The sequence below is a fragment of the Triplophysa dalaica genome, chromosome 2 (genome assembly GCF_015846415.1).
Source record: "Triplophysa dalaica isolate WHDGS20190420 chromosome 2, ASM1584641v1, whole genome shotgun sequence".
In the NCBI taxonomy this organism is placed as follows: domain Eukaryota; kingdom Metazoa; phylum Chordata; class Actinopteri; order Cypriniformes; family Nemacheilidae; genus Triplophysa; species Triplophysa dalaica.
In genome coordinates this window covers 12,735,511-12,755,096 of record NC_079543.1, presented here as the reverse complement: position 1 = coordinate 12,755,096, position 19,586 = coordinate 12,735,511, and the positions used below count along the sequence as shown (strand labels likewise).

At 39.4% G+C, this 19,586-nt stretch overlaps 2 protein-coding genes across 17 annotated transcripts in view; one reads left to right on the top strand and one right to left on the bottom strand.

The window, feature by feature from the left end:
- The window catches only part of gab1 (GRB2-associated binding protein 1), a 70,723-nt gene extending 64,372 nt beyond the window's left edge, over positions 1 to 6,351 (top strand). For 11 of the 16 annotated variants that reach the window (XM_056765547.1, XM_056765530.1, XM_056765558.1 and 8 more), the window contains 4 exons: positions 2,014 to 2,107; positions 2,403 to 2,556; positions 4,338 to 4,448; positions 4,547 to 6,351. In XM_056765547.1, coding sequence (XP_056621525.1) covers positions 2,014 to 2,107; positions 2,403 to 2,556; positions 4,338 to 4,448; positions 4,547 to 4,705 — 518 coding nt within the window. In that variant the 3' untranslated portion in view covers positions 4,706 to 6,351. The remainder of the gene's footprint in view (positions 1 to 2,013; positions 2,108 to 2,402; positions 2,557 to 4,337; positions 4,449 to 4,546) is intronic. The other 5 variants (XM_056765539.1, XM_056765567.1, XM_056765595.1 and 2 more) reach the window with 1 other exon arrangement.
- Positions 6,352 to 7,151: 800 nt separating this feature from the next.
- The window catches only part of frem3 (Fras1 related extracellular matrix 3), a 28,963-nt gene continuing 16,528 nt past the window's right edge, over positions 7,152 to 19,586 (bottom strand). Inside the window, exons 7-24 of the mRNA XM_056730884.1 lie at positions 16,971 to 17,120; positions 16,653 to 16,862; positions 16,317 to 16,514; positions 16,069 to 16,233; positions 15,789 to 15,971; positions 15,448 to 15,578; positions 14,858 to 15,016; positions 14,459 to 14,762; positions 14,129 to 14,260; positions 13,678 to 14,009; positions 12,395 to 12,587; positions 12,086 to 12,190; positions 11,020 to 11,147; positions 10,775 to 10,909; positions 10,368 to 10,494; positions 10,067 to 10,254; positions 9,743 to 9,889; positions 7,152 to 9,650 (exon numbers count right to left, since the gene is read on the bottom strand). Of these exons, the coding sequence (XP_056586862.1) occupies positions 9,123 to 9,650; positions 9,743 to 9,889; positions 10,067 to 10,254; positions 10,368 to 10,494; positions 10,775 to 10,909; positions 11,020 to 11,147; positions 12,086 to 12,190; positions 12,395 to 12,587; positions 13,678 to 14,009; positions 14,129 to 14,260; positions 14,459 to 14,762; positions 14,858 to 15,016; positions 15,448 to 15,578; positions 15,789 to 15,971; positions 16,069 to 16,233; positions 16,317 to 16,514; positions 16,653 to 16,862; positions 16,971 to 17,120 (3,515 nt within the window). The 3' untranslated portion in view covers positions 7,152 to 9,122. The remainder of the gene's footprint in view (positions 9,651 to 9,742; positions 9,890 to 10,066; positions 10,255 to 10,367; positions 10,495 to 10,774; positions 10,910 to 11,019; positions 11,148 to 12,085; positions 12,191 to 12,394; positions 12,588 to 13,677; positions 14,010 to 14,128; positions 14,261 to 14,458; positions 14,763 to 14,857; positions 15,017 to 15,447; positions 15,579 to 15,788; positions 15,972 to 16,068; positions 16,234 to 16,316; positions 16,515 to 16,652; positions 16,863 to 16,970; positions 17,121 to 19,586) is intronic.

Genomic DNA, 19,586 nt, shown 5'->3' with positions numbered 1-19,586 from the left:
GCTCAATGTGAAAGGGTCTTGGAGGTGGTGCATAACTGGTGAAGGGAATCTAACACTTGTTTATTGGAAAAACTAACCGATTAACATTGTCTCCACAAACACTTTGCAAGCTCTTTTCAGTACTTTTGATTGGTTAATTATTTGCAGAACCTACAGACAAACATGAAGTTTGACTAATAGTAATGATTCATGAAAAATTGAGAAATGAGGTGTTAGTTCGACAGTGGAGATTTGCATTTTTGTCATATATTGTAAGGGCTGCCTGTGGACAGCTGAATTCGAGAACCTGAAGGTCACATTGAAGTATCTGGTAAAAATATTGACAAGTTCTAAATGCTGTTCTGTTTATTAGCATAAAGGTCTGTCTGTCATGATCAGTCTTATAGTGGTTTCAGTCGCGTTTGTCCAGTTCATTTTCAAAGGGAAACATGCGGTAAGCAGCAAAACTCTGACGGAGGCTAGGCGCAAGCAATGCTCATGCATCCAAAATCCCGCAACTTCCACGGGCACGGCTCTTTGCGGCATGCGCAGCTGAAGATAAAAATCTTTTTGAGATCTGCAGCGGCAGCCACATTGGATTAAAGGCGGCTACATCGCGGCAATTCCACCACTCGTGTGAATCCAGCATTACAGGCTTAAGAATTTAGAAGGTTGAACATAATAAAAAAAACACAGGTGTTCTTTATTGAAATGAGCCTATCTCCAAGGCTAATTTGTCTTTTTAGACCGTAATTGACTCCTGTTGGTGTTAAGGCATAATGTTTGTTCCTGTTTACCAAAGAATTAAGGTTTAGCTGGTTATCATGGTCTATTGATTCAAATGTATTTATACAGTGTTATACACTAATATTGGTTGAACTTTATTTCACAGTACATGTACCTAAGAAAGTACTGGGTAGTATAAGGAAACGACATGATATAAGTTTAGGTTTAGGGGTAGGTTCAGGACTGTAAAATAAAGTGCTACCCTAATATTGGTAATGAAGTCTGTGAGAAAAATACTTTATTGTTTAACCTTTTGATATGAATAAAAACACTCAAACAAATGCAAAACACATCATCTATAACAAATAAGCAAATTTGTACAAATATGTGACATAAAACATAGCAGCTTCTATATAGTCTTCTATAATTCTGGAAGATGAGGCTGGAGAATACATAGCAAATGATCTCTCCAGATATTTCAAAGATCGCAACTGGACAAAGGAGTACATATGCAATAATACACTCAGAGCCAGCAAAACTGGTCAAGTGATCTTAACATGCTAGACAAGGCCTGTCTGGGCCCATATGTGTTGTGTTTTGGAGTCAAACTATGGATTTGTCTTTTTTACTTCCTCAGGCCGTATTATTTGCCTGAAAAGTTCAGTTAGGGCTTTGAAATGCATTGCTAGTCTGTGCTCTCTTCCCTCACACACTGGCACCAGCTGGTGAATGTTTCAGCCAGTTACAGCTACTCCTCGCATGCCAGATTGGGCTCTTCTCAGCTCAGCCGAGTTTCATGCCAGCGGCGAAAACTGAATCAGATGCAGTTGATATGAGAGAGGGGGGGTGGAGCAAAGATGTGTTTGTGATTATCACTTATTGTGTATTTCGTGGAACAGCGGCCTTGCTTTTTCAGTCATCTTTTAAGAGTTATTTTAGTTCATCTGATACTGTGTTTCAAAAACACTTTGACTGGCAGGCAGCGGAAGTGGCGGTTGGTGCCCTCCAATGTCTAAATGACTCATTTCAACTGAATGGAATTCTGCAATAATTTTATCTTCCTGTGAAGTCATAAGATTTTGTTAAATCCTCATAAATTATGTCCTGGTAAAAACACTGTCCCAAAATAGAATTTCAAGGGTAATTTTATCAGTTATGTCTGAAAGCCATTTTATTTGCTTACGTCTGTAAATTACATACATTTGATCTTTTTTACAATGAGTGCTGTATATGCATCAGGGTGGGCTTTCAGTATTCACACTATTACTTACATTCTGAACATTGTGCATTGAATTGCCTCTCTTGCAGTTAAGCCGGCCCCTTTGGAGATCAAGCCTGTCCCTGAGTGGGAGGAGCTTACGGCACCAGTCCGTTCACCTGTGACCAGGTCCTTCACCAGGGAGTAAGTGTCAACTAAAACAGATCACCGTTTGGGCATGATTCTGCATGGCGTCCACACAACAGACCCCATAGGCTAAATAACTAATCGTTCATGCATTTCTGTAGTCATGTCTTAACATCCCATCATATAGAAATGGTAGTGATAAGAGAAAGAGTTGAATTGTATTCTTGAATGCTTTATCTACTGTATATAACAGTTTTAAAGTGTCAGTCCCCAATCAGCTGAGAAGTTCCAGACAGTGAGAGTTTGTCATGCTGTTGTGTGTGTGTGTATGTTTGTGTGTGTGCATGAGCAGCAGTGTAAACGTTGTCCTGCTGCTCAGCCCCTCTAGGTTTCCCATGCCTCCCAGACCGCACTCGGGGCATAGCACTGCATCCAGCACCGACTCCGAGGACTGTGAAGAGAATTATGTATCCATGCATCACGCTAATATGTCTACAGATGAACCAGTATGTAAAACCAACACCACAGTTACTGTTCCACTCCAGTTACAGTATATTCTACTTTAATTCGTGCAGTCAGGATTGGAAACGGAAGATGTTTTTTGTTGTTGTTAGTGTAGGTTTATAAGATGTAACATACGAGAAGCAATGTTATTTTGTGTATATAGTCAGTGTGTGAAAATCCTTCGTCTGAGACTATATTCACAATATGACACATCCTTGAGTGCTTTTCATAAAATGATTACCACATAATAAACACAAATTTTGATTTTCGAAATATCATCACACAAAATCATTTTGTTTTGCTACAAAAACAGAGGGAAGCTACAGTATGGGTTATGCACAGCGCTAGGAATATATCATCTCAGTATATCATTGTGAATGTGAATAAAGATATTGATCAGCATCCAGGAACAGAACTATTCTTTTTTTATATCTATAAACGGAATAAGAGCAATATTTAGTAATTCCTTATATGGTATACCCAATTTAGGGTGTATTTTACTTGGAAAGAAATGCCAGCTTTGCAGATTTGTAGGATTAGATGTACAGTAAGTGGTGAACAGCATCAATCGGGCATCCAGCAGCCTGAAAAGAAGGACCCCTCGCTCCTTTCCCTTCCTTCATTTTTCCTTTTTCTCCAGGGTTTTCTTCACTTTTTTTGTGCTGTGTCTGTCCTCCCATTCATTTTTGGCTTCATGGTTTCAGCCTACAGATGTATGGCCTCCTATCTTTTCTGTTCCGTGCATTTCTTCTCTAATTTCTTATTTCATGCATGAATTGTTTTGTTTTCTTACAATTTGTCTGTCAAAAAACTTCATCTCAAAGAGTGTTTATATACTTAACCAAACTAACAGGTTGGTCCCTGCATTCTGTTTCATCTGGCTGCTTTTTATTTGCTCTCATCTGTATTCTGCTCGTCGCTTCTTTTTTCTCTGCTTTGCCATCGGTTTCCTTTTTCCTCTATGATTTTTTTCCATTCTGTAGAGAGGAGTCCTTCTACTGTACAGTTCCCATCACCCCTATAAAGAGAGAAGTGTCAGGTCTAGACCACCTGGAGGAGGTGAGCAGGGTGGATGTGTGATTTCACGCAACGTAGATCGCAAACAAAGCAAAAACAACAATAGATGTTATTCCTTCATCCATGTGACAATGTATTGGTGCAAACACGTTCATTACAAAGGGGCTCGAAGTTAGTAGCGGTTTTGAGCAAAGATGAATGCCTGAGCCAGATTGTTTAAAGTGAATTGATCAGATTGTATTGATTTGTGATTTTTTTTCTTGTGCTTTTTATTAGCAGTGCAATGATGTTACTCCTCACAGTCAAGTAATAATTTTGCTTGATTTGAGTTAATTATGCAGAATGAGAAATACTTTTTTGGAGATTATAAAAAAAATATAATCATGCAAGTCTGCAAGCAAAAGGCAGCAATTCTAGAGTTTGAAAGGAACTGTTGAAAGTAAACAATGTTTTTAACAATTTTGTTGTACCAATAGTATCATTTTAGAATGAGCAGTAATCGTTATTCATCTATGAGCCCATTTCTCAATTAAAATCTCAATATTTCAATGATTTAGTCTTATTAATGTTGTGTCAACAACCATTTGTTTTACATTAAAGAAAACCTTAAGTCTGTTTACTCACATCAACTAGCAGCAGTGTCATTCAGTAGTTTCATATATCAGTTGTAAAGATCTTTTCGTGACTAATTCTGACTGCCGTATTGATCATTAAATGATTGTATAGTTTTGTGAGTGTTTCTTTTGTTGATGTTTTGGAATCTCAGAACATGAATCCTGATGGTGGGGGCAGTCCCATGGTGAAGCCCAAAGGAGACAAGCAGGTGGAGTACCTGGATCTCGATCTGGACACTGGGAAATCAACTCCTCCTCGAAAGGTAAGGCACGGCATAAGGCATAAGATGATTTCCATTTTTATTACCGAAACGTGTTTTTCTCTATATTTACTGCTGTCTTCCCTATCTCCACTTTTTAGACGAAGAGTAACGGGACTGGTATTTCAGTGTCAGACGAGCGGGTCGATTACGTGGTGGTAGATCAGCAGCGCACGCAAGCTCTCAAGAGTACCCGTGAAGCGTGGAGCGATGGACGGCAGTCGACGGAAACAGACACCCCTGCCAAAGGGGCCAAATGACACCCATCTCTTTCCTACTTTGCGCTTGATCGGGACTCGCATTAGGCCTGGGAACAGAGAAAGCTGCACGTAGTCCCAACCTCCAGCCTCCTCTTTTTCGACGTCCATTTTTGATTTTTAGATACAGCAGTGTAGGTCTCAGCTCCCAGATCAGCTAGTTTACACTGCTTCCTGCTTGACGACCGCACCCGTTGCAGGGGAGAGCTGATCTGAGGGAACCTCATGTATAAGCTGACAGACTTTAAGGAGGATGGACTGGAATGTGCACATAGGGGCTGAAGGACATTTTGAGCCTTTCTGGCTAAAAGCCCAATAAACAATAGTGCGAACAGAGGAGCATTATTCATACTACACACTGCTCAACACTTCACCGTTTCTGATTTTGGAGATCTTCCCCTCCATTTGTGGTGTTAAAGCACACTATTCCACAGGCTTGAGATGCATCAGGTCTGTAAGATACAGTATGGCTGTTTGACTAACTTGAACAACTGAAGTTTTTTCTTTTAGTTTTACATGCTTACAAAACTGCCACGGTGGGTTTTCAAGACCGCTTTTTAGAAGCCGTTCTTTTTAAAAAGTTCCATGATAATCTGAAAACTGTAGACATCCAGGTTTTTTCCATTCGTTTCATTTTTTTAGGCCTCACTTGTAATTCAGTTGTGCAATCAAAAGGTTTTGAACTGCTTGAGCAGCAAATGTACTACAGTTTTAGAGATTAATTACATTTGCAAGACAGCAGACAGACTGTATAAAGTGTTATGTACATGAATAAAAGTGTCCTCTATTTGTATGTAATATCTGGTATGTTAAGGCTAAAGTGTGGATTCTGCAGGATAGAAGTCTACACGGTCTGAGGTGGTCTTAGAAACTTGGAAATGTTATTTGGTGGAATCAGGAACTGTGATCATTTTAAACAGAGAACTCTGTTTTTATTTGTTGTTTTATTTTTTATTTTTCTTTAAGCATGGTATCAATTAACTGAATCACCAAGGTTAGGTACTCACTGAAAAGTTTAACACAGATTTTATTTTCTACTATCTTGCTATTCACATGTTCTCATTGAAACCTTTGGTATTTCGTAACGATGCAAGATATTTTTGTGCTGTATAAGATGCCTTTATGGGTGAGGAGCAGTAAGCCGGTCGTGTAGTTTCAGGAATTTTTATTTGACTTTGCATTTTCTGTGACTGGTGTATCAATGCATTTTAGCGCCACTTTGATAATTTATTTCAGATTTCCTCGGCTCTTGGAAACGAATTGCCTTACCATTGCAACTTTTTTGAATGTTGTATATACGATCCTGTCAGTGATTTTTAGCTCATATCGGAATACATTTATTCAGAATACATTCAAATAGAACTTCACTGTGTGTGTGTGTGCTCAAATTAGCTCTACTAACTACCGTTCTTAAGCCAAGAAGACACAGTTGATGTGTTGCAATACCATTGGTGACTTCAGTTGTATATATCTATACAGGCTTTTCAAGCATGTCTTTTTTGATTCAAAGCTGTGCCTGTATTTTTTCCCTTCTACTCAAATCTTTTTTTCTTTACGAGTTGCTTTTTATCTTTTTTTAATGAATCCAAAAGAAATGTACATTTTAAAATGAACTCAATAAAAATGATACTTCAGGAGATTTCTGCTGACATTGTGGTGTTTGCTTTTTTTTACAATATTAGCTGCGTATAAAAAATAATATTCTGTAAGCATTTATAAGTTGTTCCATATCTGTATAATTTTTTTTGTTCTGTTAAACACAAAATGGGATATTTTGAAGAATTTAGGAAAGCTGGGCACCTTTGACTAGCATTTTATTTTTCCTTCTTTGGTCAATGATGTCCCAGAACGAAAAAGAAAATTCTTCCATATATCTTTCTTTTCGTTCATCAGAACAAAGGAATTTAATAGATTTGGAACATCTTGAGGGTGAGTAATTCATTACCGAATTTTTCATTTTATGGTGAAGTATCACTTAAAGTTCAATTAGTTACACCCCATATGGTTGAAGATAAGACTAAAATTGATGGTTGAAGACAGGCAAATAATACTAGACGCCCCATTGGCCGCTTTGCCCCGCTGCTGCGTTACGTCAATAGGGTCGCCATATTGGTGAGGGCAATAGTGGGCTAAAAGCCCATTGAACCCAATGGGAGAGCTATGCTTTTTCGAAATTAAAAAACACATTCACGTTTACATTTCTTAACATATTTCAATGGTTTACGATATACGTACAGAGGACAACTTCACCATGTCTTTAGTTAATTCGTGTCTCGATTATAGCTACTTTCAAATTAATGGTTGTTATAAGGAAATGTGAAATACGTTATTTGTGCCGGGAGAATCCAGTCGATGGCAACATGTTTATTGATATGTTTTAGACAAGACAAGCAACAGAAGAAATAATCACGTTAAAATAGGCAAGAATAAAACAGACATGTAGCCTAGAGATTGTTTCTGAGATTTATTTTTATCATCGAATTAAACACCCAAAGTATTATAGTTTAAGGTACATGTTATAAAAAACAAATGTTTTTTCACTGTGGAAATGACTTTTTCTGCAGTAATTTAAGAGGATAAAAAGATGAAAGAAGTTCTTTATTGTATCCTGTATACCCGTTACAGCAGTAAAATATGATGTATGTGATGTAGTAAAACAAATACTGCCGTGCATTGTAAATTTGAAATAGCAGTACATAGTATAGACAAATTGTTTTGATTTTTCAAAATAGGGTGGCGACTTTGACGCGGACAATGCGGCATCTAGTTATATATATCTATGGTTGAAGATACCCCAGCTTTTTCTTCCGCCCAGTGAGTATAAACTTCAAACACACCTTATTTTCCAGTGTAGATATATTGTACTTTGAGACATGTTGCATGTCAAGTACGCCAAGGAACTATTGAATTGAAAGTTTAATTAAAACTCATCACAGGTTAGAGAAGAAGATTTCTAATTTATACTTAAAGCATTTCAACAGGCACTTTATTATGAAACAAGTATCTTTCTGCAACGTCAAGAAAACTAAAATTCAAAGTAAGGTAAACTATCATTCATTATCTGTTGGCTATGAGAAATCTTGTGCATTTCAGGTGAGGCAGTTTTGAACTACAAGTACACCAACCTTGTATTAAAAGGTGTGATAAAATATAGCAACAAGGATAATGGTCAGTAGTTTCTTTGAATCTGCTGGTGACTAAACCAGCAATTACACAATATAGTATTCATGAAAAAATATAAAAGTTGGGAAACGGAATAACATTTAATGATTGGTGTATTGTCCACTGCTATTAATAAAAATATATATATGAAGCAATTTAATTTGAATGCATTACACAATGCTTGAACAGTAAAAAGGTTATGGCTATTTTGGAAGTGAAAAAGCACCTTAGTCAAAATGATTTGATATAATTGTATGGGTTGACATCGTTTCTAGTTTTACCAGGGGTTTACTAAAACCTTTTGATGAAACTCTCTCCTTTTGACACCAGATGTGAACAGCTATGTTCACACAATTTCATGTCATTCTGAACCTCATTTTATATGTCCGGAAAATTTATAAAAAATACATTCTGAATATTTACGAGCCTCAATTAATAAACATGATGCTCCCTTTCAAGCAATACAATCATGTGGGAACATGGATATGTGCTCTTGTACACAGCAGTTAATCTCATGAGGCATATAAAAATAGATTTAACACATAAAAGTGTAAAGAAACCAGTTCCTGCATCTTTTCGATTGCTCATGAATCTCCCACACTGGCATAAGAACTGTTACATATAAATAAAACAGACTGCTTTTAAAAAATACAACTACTCTCAATACTCCTGACAAAATTTAAATTGCTGAATTGTAGCGGTCACTGCTGGCCAATATATTATTCATGCCAAAGTGAGGTGACCTTTATTTTTGCTTTGAAATTAAAAAAATATTTGTTTACTTTTTTTTCATCTAATGAAATTAAGCTCATGTTAAATTTTTAGATACAAGCTGAGGTAACAGCGAAGCACAGATTTCCTCTGTTTGTCTGAGCACATGTTTACTGCGGCCAGCTCTGGTTCACAGATCCACCAATAGGAGCACACTACAACAATATTATTACTAAGCTCAACAAGCAACCTCCATTTGTTTGACTAGGTCATATGAGAGCCACTACTCATCTTTCGAGGCAAGATGTCTTCATTGCCTAATTGATGAACATTTGATCAGTTCAGAATTAAGATGGCAATTGTAACTTGGCCGAAGCCACAAATGAGGTGGTGTCATTTTTAGTGAGGCTTAAAATGCCGGCACTGTTTCCTCACCTTGAATATCTATGTGTCCTCAACATCATGGGCTATGCTTCTTTGAGCAACCTTATACTTTATGTGTGAATGTTTGAATGAACAAGGATGATTTGAGGAAACAATGGGCAGTTTACACCTCAGAGCTATCTCGGTTGCTCCTCACGTGTGAGGTGTTTCTGCCGTAGGCTGCGCAGGAGGAAGTGGAATACGCTGGATACTTTTTCTCTTTCCTCTTGCGGCGCATCAATAGAACCACCAGCAATATTACCAGACAAACCAGCAGGATGAGCCCAGCCACCCCCAGCAATGTGGACATACCGTTGGGAAGAGAGAAATCGGAACCGGGCTCCTTACTCAGGCTCCCCTCCACCAGAGGATGCTCCAAGTTAGTCTCGCGGCCCCATGGCTGGCTCACCCGCAGTCGGTTGGAGCTTTCCAAAGCAATGTGCTGGATGTTGGTGCCTTTGTTATTCTCAGCACCGATGTCCAAAGCCTCTGGGTCAGGTACGGCACGACGGTTGCGGCTTTGTATGCCAGGTTCAGCTATGGCGGATGATAATGCATGGTGGTACTTAAGGCTTCTTTTACCACGGTTGGCATTATCTCTAGAACGGACCGTGTAGATGGTGTGGATGAACCATTCACGGCCAGCAGCGACCTAAAGAATGAAATGAGAATGTGAAAATGCATCTGTTGATTTAGGTCAAACAAAGGAAACTATGGGGGTTGATTATTAGAAAGGTCTCTGACCTGGAAAAGAGGAGATGATGACAAGGTGAAGCCATCAGATCCAGGTTGTCGGACTAAGGAAAGAGCTCCAGGGGTATCCAAAGCCAGGAAAGCATCAAACGGTACATTTCCAAAGGCAGTGGCCTGGGTTTCTGGCTGGGCTTTGTCCTAAGTAAAAAAAACAAACATGTTTTCAATTTGACGATAAACAACAAGGGGATTTACTGTACCTAAAATGGAGCCTTTCTGCAATTGTGAACTGTGAAAGTTTGACAGAATCCTGTATTTCACATAATTGTAAGATAGTAAGTTTATACAGTATGAAAAAAGCAAAGAATCACATACCAGGATCTTCAGTCTGTAAAGCAGTGATGGAGCATCAGCTAGACATCCGTACTCTTTATTGATGGGGTTGTACTTGGGGACGTAGCCATCGGTGCCTGTACAGAGGAAAACCTTCTCTATGCCGCAGGAGAAAGAGTCACCCAAATTCTGCACTGGGTCCACCATCACACGACCATAGATGTTAGAACCTACAGAGAAAACCAATATGAATTAGGTTTTGAATAGTGAGCATCTATACTGAAATAATAGTGACACTACATCCAATCCAGTTTTTACTTAAATATTTTGTTAATATCAGCACCTTCAACAAAGGCAGTGTCAGTTGCCTCGCCAAAGCCCATGGAACCATCAGACAGCCACAGCTCCTTCTTTGACAGCAGAAACATCTGTGTATTCAAGCTGAACTCTGCTGCTACAGGATCACTCACCTGAGAAATGCCACAAAAATATCAGATGTTTACACCGCAACGCTTATTAACACTGTCACCCTCTTACATCCTCTGCTGATTTCTTTAAAGATGTGCAATCCAAAATCCATATGAACCCTTAGTAGCATAATGACCACTATAATTAAATTTAAAATGAGTTAGATGAAAGCAAATGTATCCACGTTGAAGCAATTAAAACCACTTTGTTAATGTCGTAATTTTAATAAAAATTGGGGATATGGAAATAGGGTGGTGGAAGGATAAGGGGGCTGTAACCAACCTGCTGGAAGCGAATGTCCATGTCAAAGGTGAGAGGCTCCCGCGGATGACAGACGGGAGGAATGCTGAACTCACCATTAGGTGAAGCACTGCAAGGAATCAGCTTCACAGTATAGGTACCAGAATAGTCCCTTACCTAACAGACATAGAGTATTTTGTCTTTTTAAAATCGTAAAAATCGTAAAAATGTATTTTAAACATTTTAATGCTAAAAAGTGAAAGATAAATAAACCGAAATAAACTTACGGCGAAGTCAGAAACAAAGCTCCACTGTTGCATGGGCTGGTTGTAAGTTGGTTCAGTCCGGACCAGAGTGAGGGTGAATGTGAGTCCAGGGTGATCAGCTGACATTATCATGGAGGTCAAAGTGGTTCCTGAAAGTGACACACATTCATATTGTTGACATTCATTATTTTACTTGAAGACACATTATTTCATTCTAGTGTACCTAGAACACATTGTTAATTTAAAAATCACATTTATTATTATTTTGCTAATTATTATAACACGAAAAGTATATCAAAAGTACACAAAATTATACAAGTTAACTGTACAAAGAACACAAAACACATATTACAGTATTAATCATTTAGCCAAAATATCAGTGTGTCGAACAATTAGATGCCCAGGTTCAAGGCGCGCGCGAACAATCCCGGGCAGCCACAAAGCGCGTTCAACACGTTCAAAGATGCGTGAGACAAACACAAAGATAAATTTAGCCTACAAGGATATTTTCACGTTGTTTTAGTGGGATTAAGTTATTGTCGTGGATTGGTGGCCAAGAATTCAACAACATCTGTCTGGGAGTATTGGTGTTACGTCTATCAGGTAATTTGCAAGACAATTTCGACGAAATATGCACCTTAAATATTTGTCTGAACACGTAACGTTATATTGCTGACAAAAAAAGAGCGCCGGTAACACGTCCATTACCATTACTCCATTATTAAAGTGACATTTAAATTAACAGACATGCCACATCCACTCCTAGCCTATTCCAGCAAAAAAAAATCACACACTCGCGCACAAACGTACGCACACACACAAAAGTGAAACACTAAATCATGTTTAAAGCATCATAAAATGTGTAAAACATACTTCCCTTATTATTTTCTTACTTTTATTAAACTGACCTGCTCAATGTACTAGATAAGCAAACCAGGGGCAACATAAAAACATCCAGAAGATGGCAGTAATAAGCTTCGTTTTGCTTTTGTGAAATATGGAGGATCACCAAAAGTAAACGCTGTTTTTTTGGGTGACAAGTCTAACAGACTACCAGGAGGGCCTGTGTCTAAGTATTTTAGGTTACCTGAATGAGACATGACAAACTGCCCCCTGAATCGAGCCTCAGTCTTGAAGTTGACTACAAGACGACCTTCATCATTGATTCTCATGCTGGTAGGATACATGGCACCTTTAATACAATGATTGCACAAATAAGCATAATGTCAGAGATCTTACAATTGTTTGGATTTATTTGTAGAGAAAGACTGACATTTAATGAAAGCTGTGTTTAACCTGTCTTAACTGTATTAAACTATTCCTCAGTGTTTTTGTGTGCACTATCAGTAGTTAACTTTGGTATTTCAATACTTGCAGTATGGCATTTGTATACTACCTTGTAGCTCAGCCTCTGGTGGGCTTCCAATACCATCTTGCCATAAAATGGCAGTGTCATACACAAAGGTGAGCCTTAGCTCAGATCGCAGGTCAAAATGTTGCCAGCCCCCAACCGCAACAGGAGAGTGGAAGACATAGGACACAAACAGGGGCACCCGTAATGTTACATAGGACTGAACAAGATTCAGCACCTACAGAAACGGGTACAGAAACAACATTAAAAACGACAATAAATAGTTACCTCAAACATGAAAGTCCTTTCATATGTTCACCCTAATGTCTTTTACAACCCATATGTCTATGGACCAAGAAACTAACTATTTATGAATGTGTTGAATGTCCAAGCTTCTCTTTATTCAAATGAAGGTGATCATTTTTGTTAGAATTTGTTTGTTTCCATCTTAGTTACCCGCTAAGACTTGTTTTGTCCATATTTTATCAAACCTCCACTTATCCGCTTTCCTTAGTGTCTAACAGATATGGAAAATTCACATGGCCTTGGAACTTGAGGGTGAAAATATTTTTTTACATTAAAGGGATAGTTCAGCCCAAAAACTCCATTTGCCGTTTATTTACTCGCCCTCAGGCCATCCGAGATGTAGGTGACATTTTTTCTTGAGTAGAACGATAAAGAAGATTGTTTGGTAAATCCGAAGCCCTCTCTGCTTCATATTATAGGAATATATGGGGTCTGGCGTTCTAATAGTTCCTAAAGCACATAATTCCAAAAACTGGCTCCTGGCGAGATGTTGACATTTCGCAAAGCGAATCATTTGATATTCTTTAAAACTTAATAATATTAGCCGTAATGTGCAGCCTCTGCACACAATCGCAATCTTCGTCTTGTAGTATTTTGTGGCAGATGGCATACCACTGTCTGATACGTTTAGCGCCACCTCCACAAAGGGAGTGTTGAGGCTGTACAGTATGGCTAATATTATAAAAAAATACATTCAAATTTATGAAAATATTGAGCAAGTTACTTCACGAAACGCTAACATATCGCCAGGAGCCACTTTTTGGAATTAAAAAATGTCAACTACATCTCAAATGGCCTGAGGGGGAGTAAATAAATAACAAATTGGAGTTTTTGGCTGAACTATCCCTTTAAGTGAGTGCCTTTATAATACTGTAGATGCTGTTCCAAAGGGTTGTTTATAAATGTTGGGTATATGGTATCAAACTCCCTCACACACTATTTTAGGATAATCTTAACATGAAAAATCTTTTACTCTGTGCATATCTTTACATTTCCAACTGTCTAGTCTCTGAAGTTCTCACCTGTCCATCTGTGCCAATGGATCCCCCACAATCATTCAACAGCTCTGACATGTCAAAGTAGCTGCTGAACTCCCACAGACATGCCTCCTGGTTGAGGTTACGGTAGAAGCGAAGGGAATTGGCGCTACGCATGGCCACACTATACTGGTACGGTGCTGTTTCGCCAATAATTTCTGGGTTCTTGGTGCCATCAGTAATGAAGCCATGTGCTGTCTGGATCTCATTAAAATCTAAAAGGTTAGAGCAGCGGTGGTTCCCGACTCGTGTCCCATCTGGACTAAGAGTCAGCTCAAAGTTGGACAGCGGACGCGTGGAGATAACTGGCAGCATGCCTGAGGAAGAAGAAAAGAGATTTATGTGATCTGTTGTTTAATTTATAAAATATCTCGGCCTTTTCTTGACATTTAGGTTGATGTTTATTGTGTTGTTTTTGATTGTGGTAATTGCTTACCATCCATGTGGGGCATAGTGACAGTGAGTTTGATCAGATTAGGATAGTCAGGGTCATCGGGGCCAGTGTACCGAATTTTAGCTGAGAATGGTTCAGCGCCCACTGTGCCAGGTATACGAGGTTGACAGAGACCTGTGGTTGGTAGACATAAACATGTTACCTTTTTTTCTTGGAGTCACTTTTATCTATCGTTTCAATTCATTTTACCCGGCACTACAAAACACAGAGAATCACATGAAGAAATGCGTAATAAAACCTAATGTTTACATTATAATCTCAAAATAATCAAAAATTTTGTAATCCACATCGTGGTGGTGACATCAACATTACCCTCCTCTCGGCTGATGACCGCAATGGGTGAGCTGAGCTCTAGCCCGGCGTCACCATTGGCATTTATGGCTCGGGCAGCACATTGCACTCGGGAGCCAGCCTGGAAATAGATTGAGTCCAGCACGATAGACTTGGTGTTAGTGAAGAAGGTGTTGGTGTCCACTTCCCTCAAGGGGCTGGTAACTCCATCTGGTCCACTCGGGGCACTAACTAACCACCGGTACTGAGTCAGTGTGTCATTGATGTTTTCTACTGAGCAAATGGAGCCAGTCTTATCAAAGTCAAAGTATTTGGGGTTGCAGGCCTGATGAAACATGGACACAAACAAGGCAATTAGAAACAGGACAAAATACAAACAATTTATTGTAATTTATTGACTAAATGATTGGTGTCACGTACAGTCACACACACAACAGGATATCCAGTCTGAGGGTGGGGGTTGTCCTTAGCCCGAGTCGTATCATCGTACAACAGCAATGACACAACCTGAGGCACAGCTGGGAAGGTGACATCAGCCACACTATTCATCTCTTCAATGTACACAATAGCCTTGTTCATCTATAAAAAGTAGAAGAAGAAAAGACTACCATAAACGTAACAAAATAACATCCTTACAGCAAAAAGAATAACATCAATATGAACGTTGGATGCTATGTGTTAAATAAAAAATAACACCCAAATTCAATTTAGCTTGACTTCCATTCCCCTAATCTCATCAGAATATTATCTCAAAAAAGGGAAAAGACAGGATTCTAAGGTTTTGACTGTAGAGGGCAGTGTACAAATTCAAGCCACAATTCTGTTTTTAGGTCGGGTAACCCATTTACATCACACAGACTCCTCTGAAAGAGACTGGAGACAGTGATTGCCCCTCGCTGACAGAAGCAGCTGCCACATGGCTATTTTAGCAAGAGAGGGACGTTGGCGAGTGTCTAGGAGTGTGTGATGTGGCGACTCGGGGGGTATTTATAAAGATGATGGTCTCTGACCTGGGTCTCAGCCACCATATACTCGTCAGGCTTCATGTGAACGGTGAAAGCCTCACGGATCTCTCTTTGTCCATCATAAAGCACCTTAATCTCCACAATATGCTCTGTCTCACCCTCCTTAAACTCCACGTCTGAAAGAACATATAAGCAAAAGTACTAAGAGGACCCTGCTTGGAGTACTCTTAGCTGTTGTACATAAAAAAAGTGACAGAATGTGTCATAATGCAAAATCTTCATTCCGGTTGTGCAAGATGTTAAGTGCAACTGATCATGGTAAATTAATATCTCCAAACACTGTGGAATGGGATCCTGGTTAGGTTGTTTATGGGACTCATCCTGACCTTGAGAAAGAGGATTGTAGTCCTCTCCTGATGTTGCAGAGCCGTCCTTGGTGTGAATTCTCACCACAGAAACCTTGGATGTATCACCCTGACGCAGGACAGGGATCTTCACTATAGCAATCTCGGCAGGAACCTGTGGCTCTTTAATGCTGTATTTGATCTCAGCGAACCTGATGATGGGTTCTGGGGGACAAAACACACACTCATAAGTAAGGGAAGCTCTTTTATGTTTTTATGATTTTGTTTGTTGCTCAAGGTGTAAAAACTAAAATATACTTACTGTCCTTATGATCGGTGATGGTGACCAGAGTCTCTTTTTGTTCACCTACTGAAGCACCATATGGTGATTTGCTCTTTGGTGTACCCAAAACTAAGCGGAACTCCTCATCCTCCTCATGAATGGAGTCATCCACAAAAGTAACAACACACGGCTTCTCAATTTCACCTGTAAGCATTTAGATTAGTGAGCAAATCATGAAACCAGAAGTGGATAAAAGGATGCGTAATGGAGCAGAGGGTGGGTTAGACCTGATAGGAACTCTATGATAGAGGCATCAGCATTAGGTCGCTCATTGTAGTCCATCATGACTTGGGCAGATCCCTGGCGAGTATAACAGCGAACTGTGGACCTCTGACTGACATCACCACTACGGTACACCATTGCCTTTAATTCTCCATCAGCCTCATCCACCTTGTACTCCACCTCTCTGAACTGCACCTTGGGCACTGGCCGCACAAAACCCAGCATTGAAAGTTAACCAGAGCCACTTCTATTTTGATCGACACTAATACACACATTTTCTTCTCATATAAAACTGCTAGGTCATATTTAAGGTCATTAATTAAAGATATTTCATTACTTACAGTCTGTGACACTGTCATTTATGGTAATGACAGTCTTGCTAGGCTCTCCAAGAACTGCGTTCATTGGCATACGCAGCACCATCTCAAACATCTCTGGTCCTTCCAGCTCTGGCTGACCCAAGTCATCCAGGATTGTGACACGGAAAGTCTGTACGGTCACTCCTGGAGCAAAATCCAAATTACGACTGATTCCCACATAATCTAGACCCGCTGTGAACGAGAGATAGGGTCGGGGAGGGGTGGTATAAAATAAGAGTCACCTGAATTATTGACATTTTGCTCAAAAGATTTTAATGTTTTTTTTACTCCTCTCTTTACCTTCTGCTGAAACAGGGTCACTCTTCCTGGACCGGACTGTAACGGTGGCTGTCTTTGAAAGGTCAGTGCCAGTCCTCCACACTTTTACCTCCACAAAACCATCACTCTCATCCACTGTGTACTCCGTCTCTCCAAAGTAGAACGATGGCTCTGTACCAGAGGAAAGTTAATTTAGCTTTCATTAAAAAATTATTTTGTGCTTTTTAACCCTTTCATTACCAATAAATTTCACTTAAGAAGGAAACAAGATAGCATATTTCATATACTTTAGACAAATGTAAAGAGGTTTCAACAACATTTAGAGTCACCTTCCTCATGTTTTTTTTTAAAGTTACACAGAGGTTTTCTCTCCCATTACTGCTTCAGACGAAGAGTTGGCTCTTTCATCACACCCGTGACAAGAAACCACCTACCAAGTACCATCATTTCCAGCTTCCTGTCTGAGTGTCAAAACCAGACAGTTGAGTCTAATACACCAGTCCGGATGCCTTTGGGTGAGTGTTTACTTTTGTGTATGTTTGGGGGAGTCTGAGAGATATATCAGCTTCATGTGGCTCAGGACTTATGAATGCGGAGGGCTTTCCAGGGTGGGGGTAGAGCCCGTTAGTAAGAGGAGGCGTACAAAGAGAAAGAGTTGTGACATCTCCATAGAAATCAAGTCAAAGACACAACAAAAAGATCCTAATTTTGGCTGGCATCCGGACCACAAGTCTGTCCAGCAGAGTCCCCATCCCCCTGTAACTAGACACAGATATACTACTGAGCCTATTCAGACCTACCAAGATGCTGAGCTACAATATGAGCATTAAATGTGGAGTGGTTGATTCGGAAAGGCCCTAACTTTAGCCTGATAGCATGGAAATTATAATCCTACCCTTTATGCCAAGGGTCTTCAACTGGGGGTCCGAACTGCAAGGGGTCTGGTAATTACGGTTTACTTATAGGCAACTTTTGGTTAAAAATCTAAAGCATGGGTACAGAAATATTACAATATTATGCACTTGTGAGGCCGCGCGGACTCTTTGATGCTCCAGCGCATTGCAATTTTAACCTGGGTGCGTGCAGACAAAAACATACATTTAAGCAGCGGAAGCAAGCAATGCAAGAAACGTTACATCTGCGTCAAAAAAACGGAAGGGTAAGAATCAGTGCATTTTCTGTCTCCCTTCCAATAAAAGTATGCATGAAAGCGCATTATCATTTGTTTCTGAACTTCTATTTAAATTTGTTAAAGCTGTAAAGCGCTACTTTGACAGGCAAATGACACCGTCTGTAAACTCTGACAGAACTATCGTACGTGTTTAAAACCAATGAAAGGTAGGACTATATAGTACTGATTGTGCAGTACTATAATAAAACAGAATGCATAAAATCTGCCCTTTGCATGGCAGAGCTGGCTCCAATGTTTAAAAGCTGAACCGATATTTATTCAAATTTTTCCTCTTTCATGATTCAGACGTTTTTTCGTCACTGCTTTTTCAAAATCTGACTTTCCGTTTTGTAGATTTACTTGTTGTTGGTTTTGCTGGAAAGTTCGATTGTTGCTGCGTGTCTGCTTTTCTCCCAGTTTTACACTCACAGTCTTTACTGGTGAATTGGCAGAAAATTGCAGTTACAGATCGTATGTGAACAGAACCTTTCTGGTAAATCAGTACCCCCAAATTACCAGTAATAGAGGATTATTATGAAATTACCAGAATACTCTTGCTTGTGTGAACAGCATTTACCATAAATTTACCTGAATGACTTTACCTGTAATTTACCAGTATTGCTGTGTGAACGAACGTGAGCGCGCTGGTGAGGTATGATGTCTGCGTGAACCGGGTATGCAAAATACGTTTGCTGCAAATATACACATGACCAGTCACAGCGTTCGGCCAGAACGTTTTGATTGGGAGAACGTTTTTTTGGTTCTACTCCTTTCACAAACGAAATATAATTATACAAATACTATTTGACCACTATATTTTTTTGCTATCAGGAGGTAAAGAGATTACCAGCCAACATGACAAAAAATGTTTCTGGACAGGATCACCCACCATGCCTTTAACTGTTTAGACAGTTCTAACAATTATTTTAGTCCAGGATTAGTCTTAAGCACTGTCCTGGACACAACCCATAAATGTTCTAGATTTCTAGTTTCAAGATGAAAATGCAAAGTTAGTTTGGTACAAAGAGTGTGTTGGTCACATTCTTGAATTAAACAACAGTTTCACAAACTGCAAACTATGCCTTTTGTTTGGATAGTGCCCTGTTCCCCTTTGAGCAATGCACACAAATCTTGATCTAGCATGGACAGGATGTTCACAGAGCTCTTTCATTGCCCATACCAAGGTTTATGGGTGGGTGCAGAGGTCACAGGGCCTCAATTGTACTCACTCAACTTGTTTTGGGTTATCATGTTACTACATAGTCAAGGACAACAGTGGCATGACCAAAACATGGATGAATTGTTATGTGGATATCTATCCTGTCAAAGTATGGGTAGTAAAAATAATAATTGCTTTGAATGAACAGGTGTGATGTTAACGCAACCAAAGGAAAGGGAAATGCTATTTTTGTCTTTATGAAGGTATACCATTTTACAGTCTATGGTTATGAAAGGGCATGTTGGTA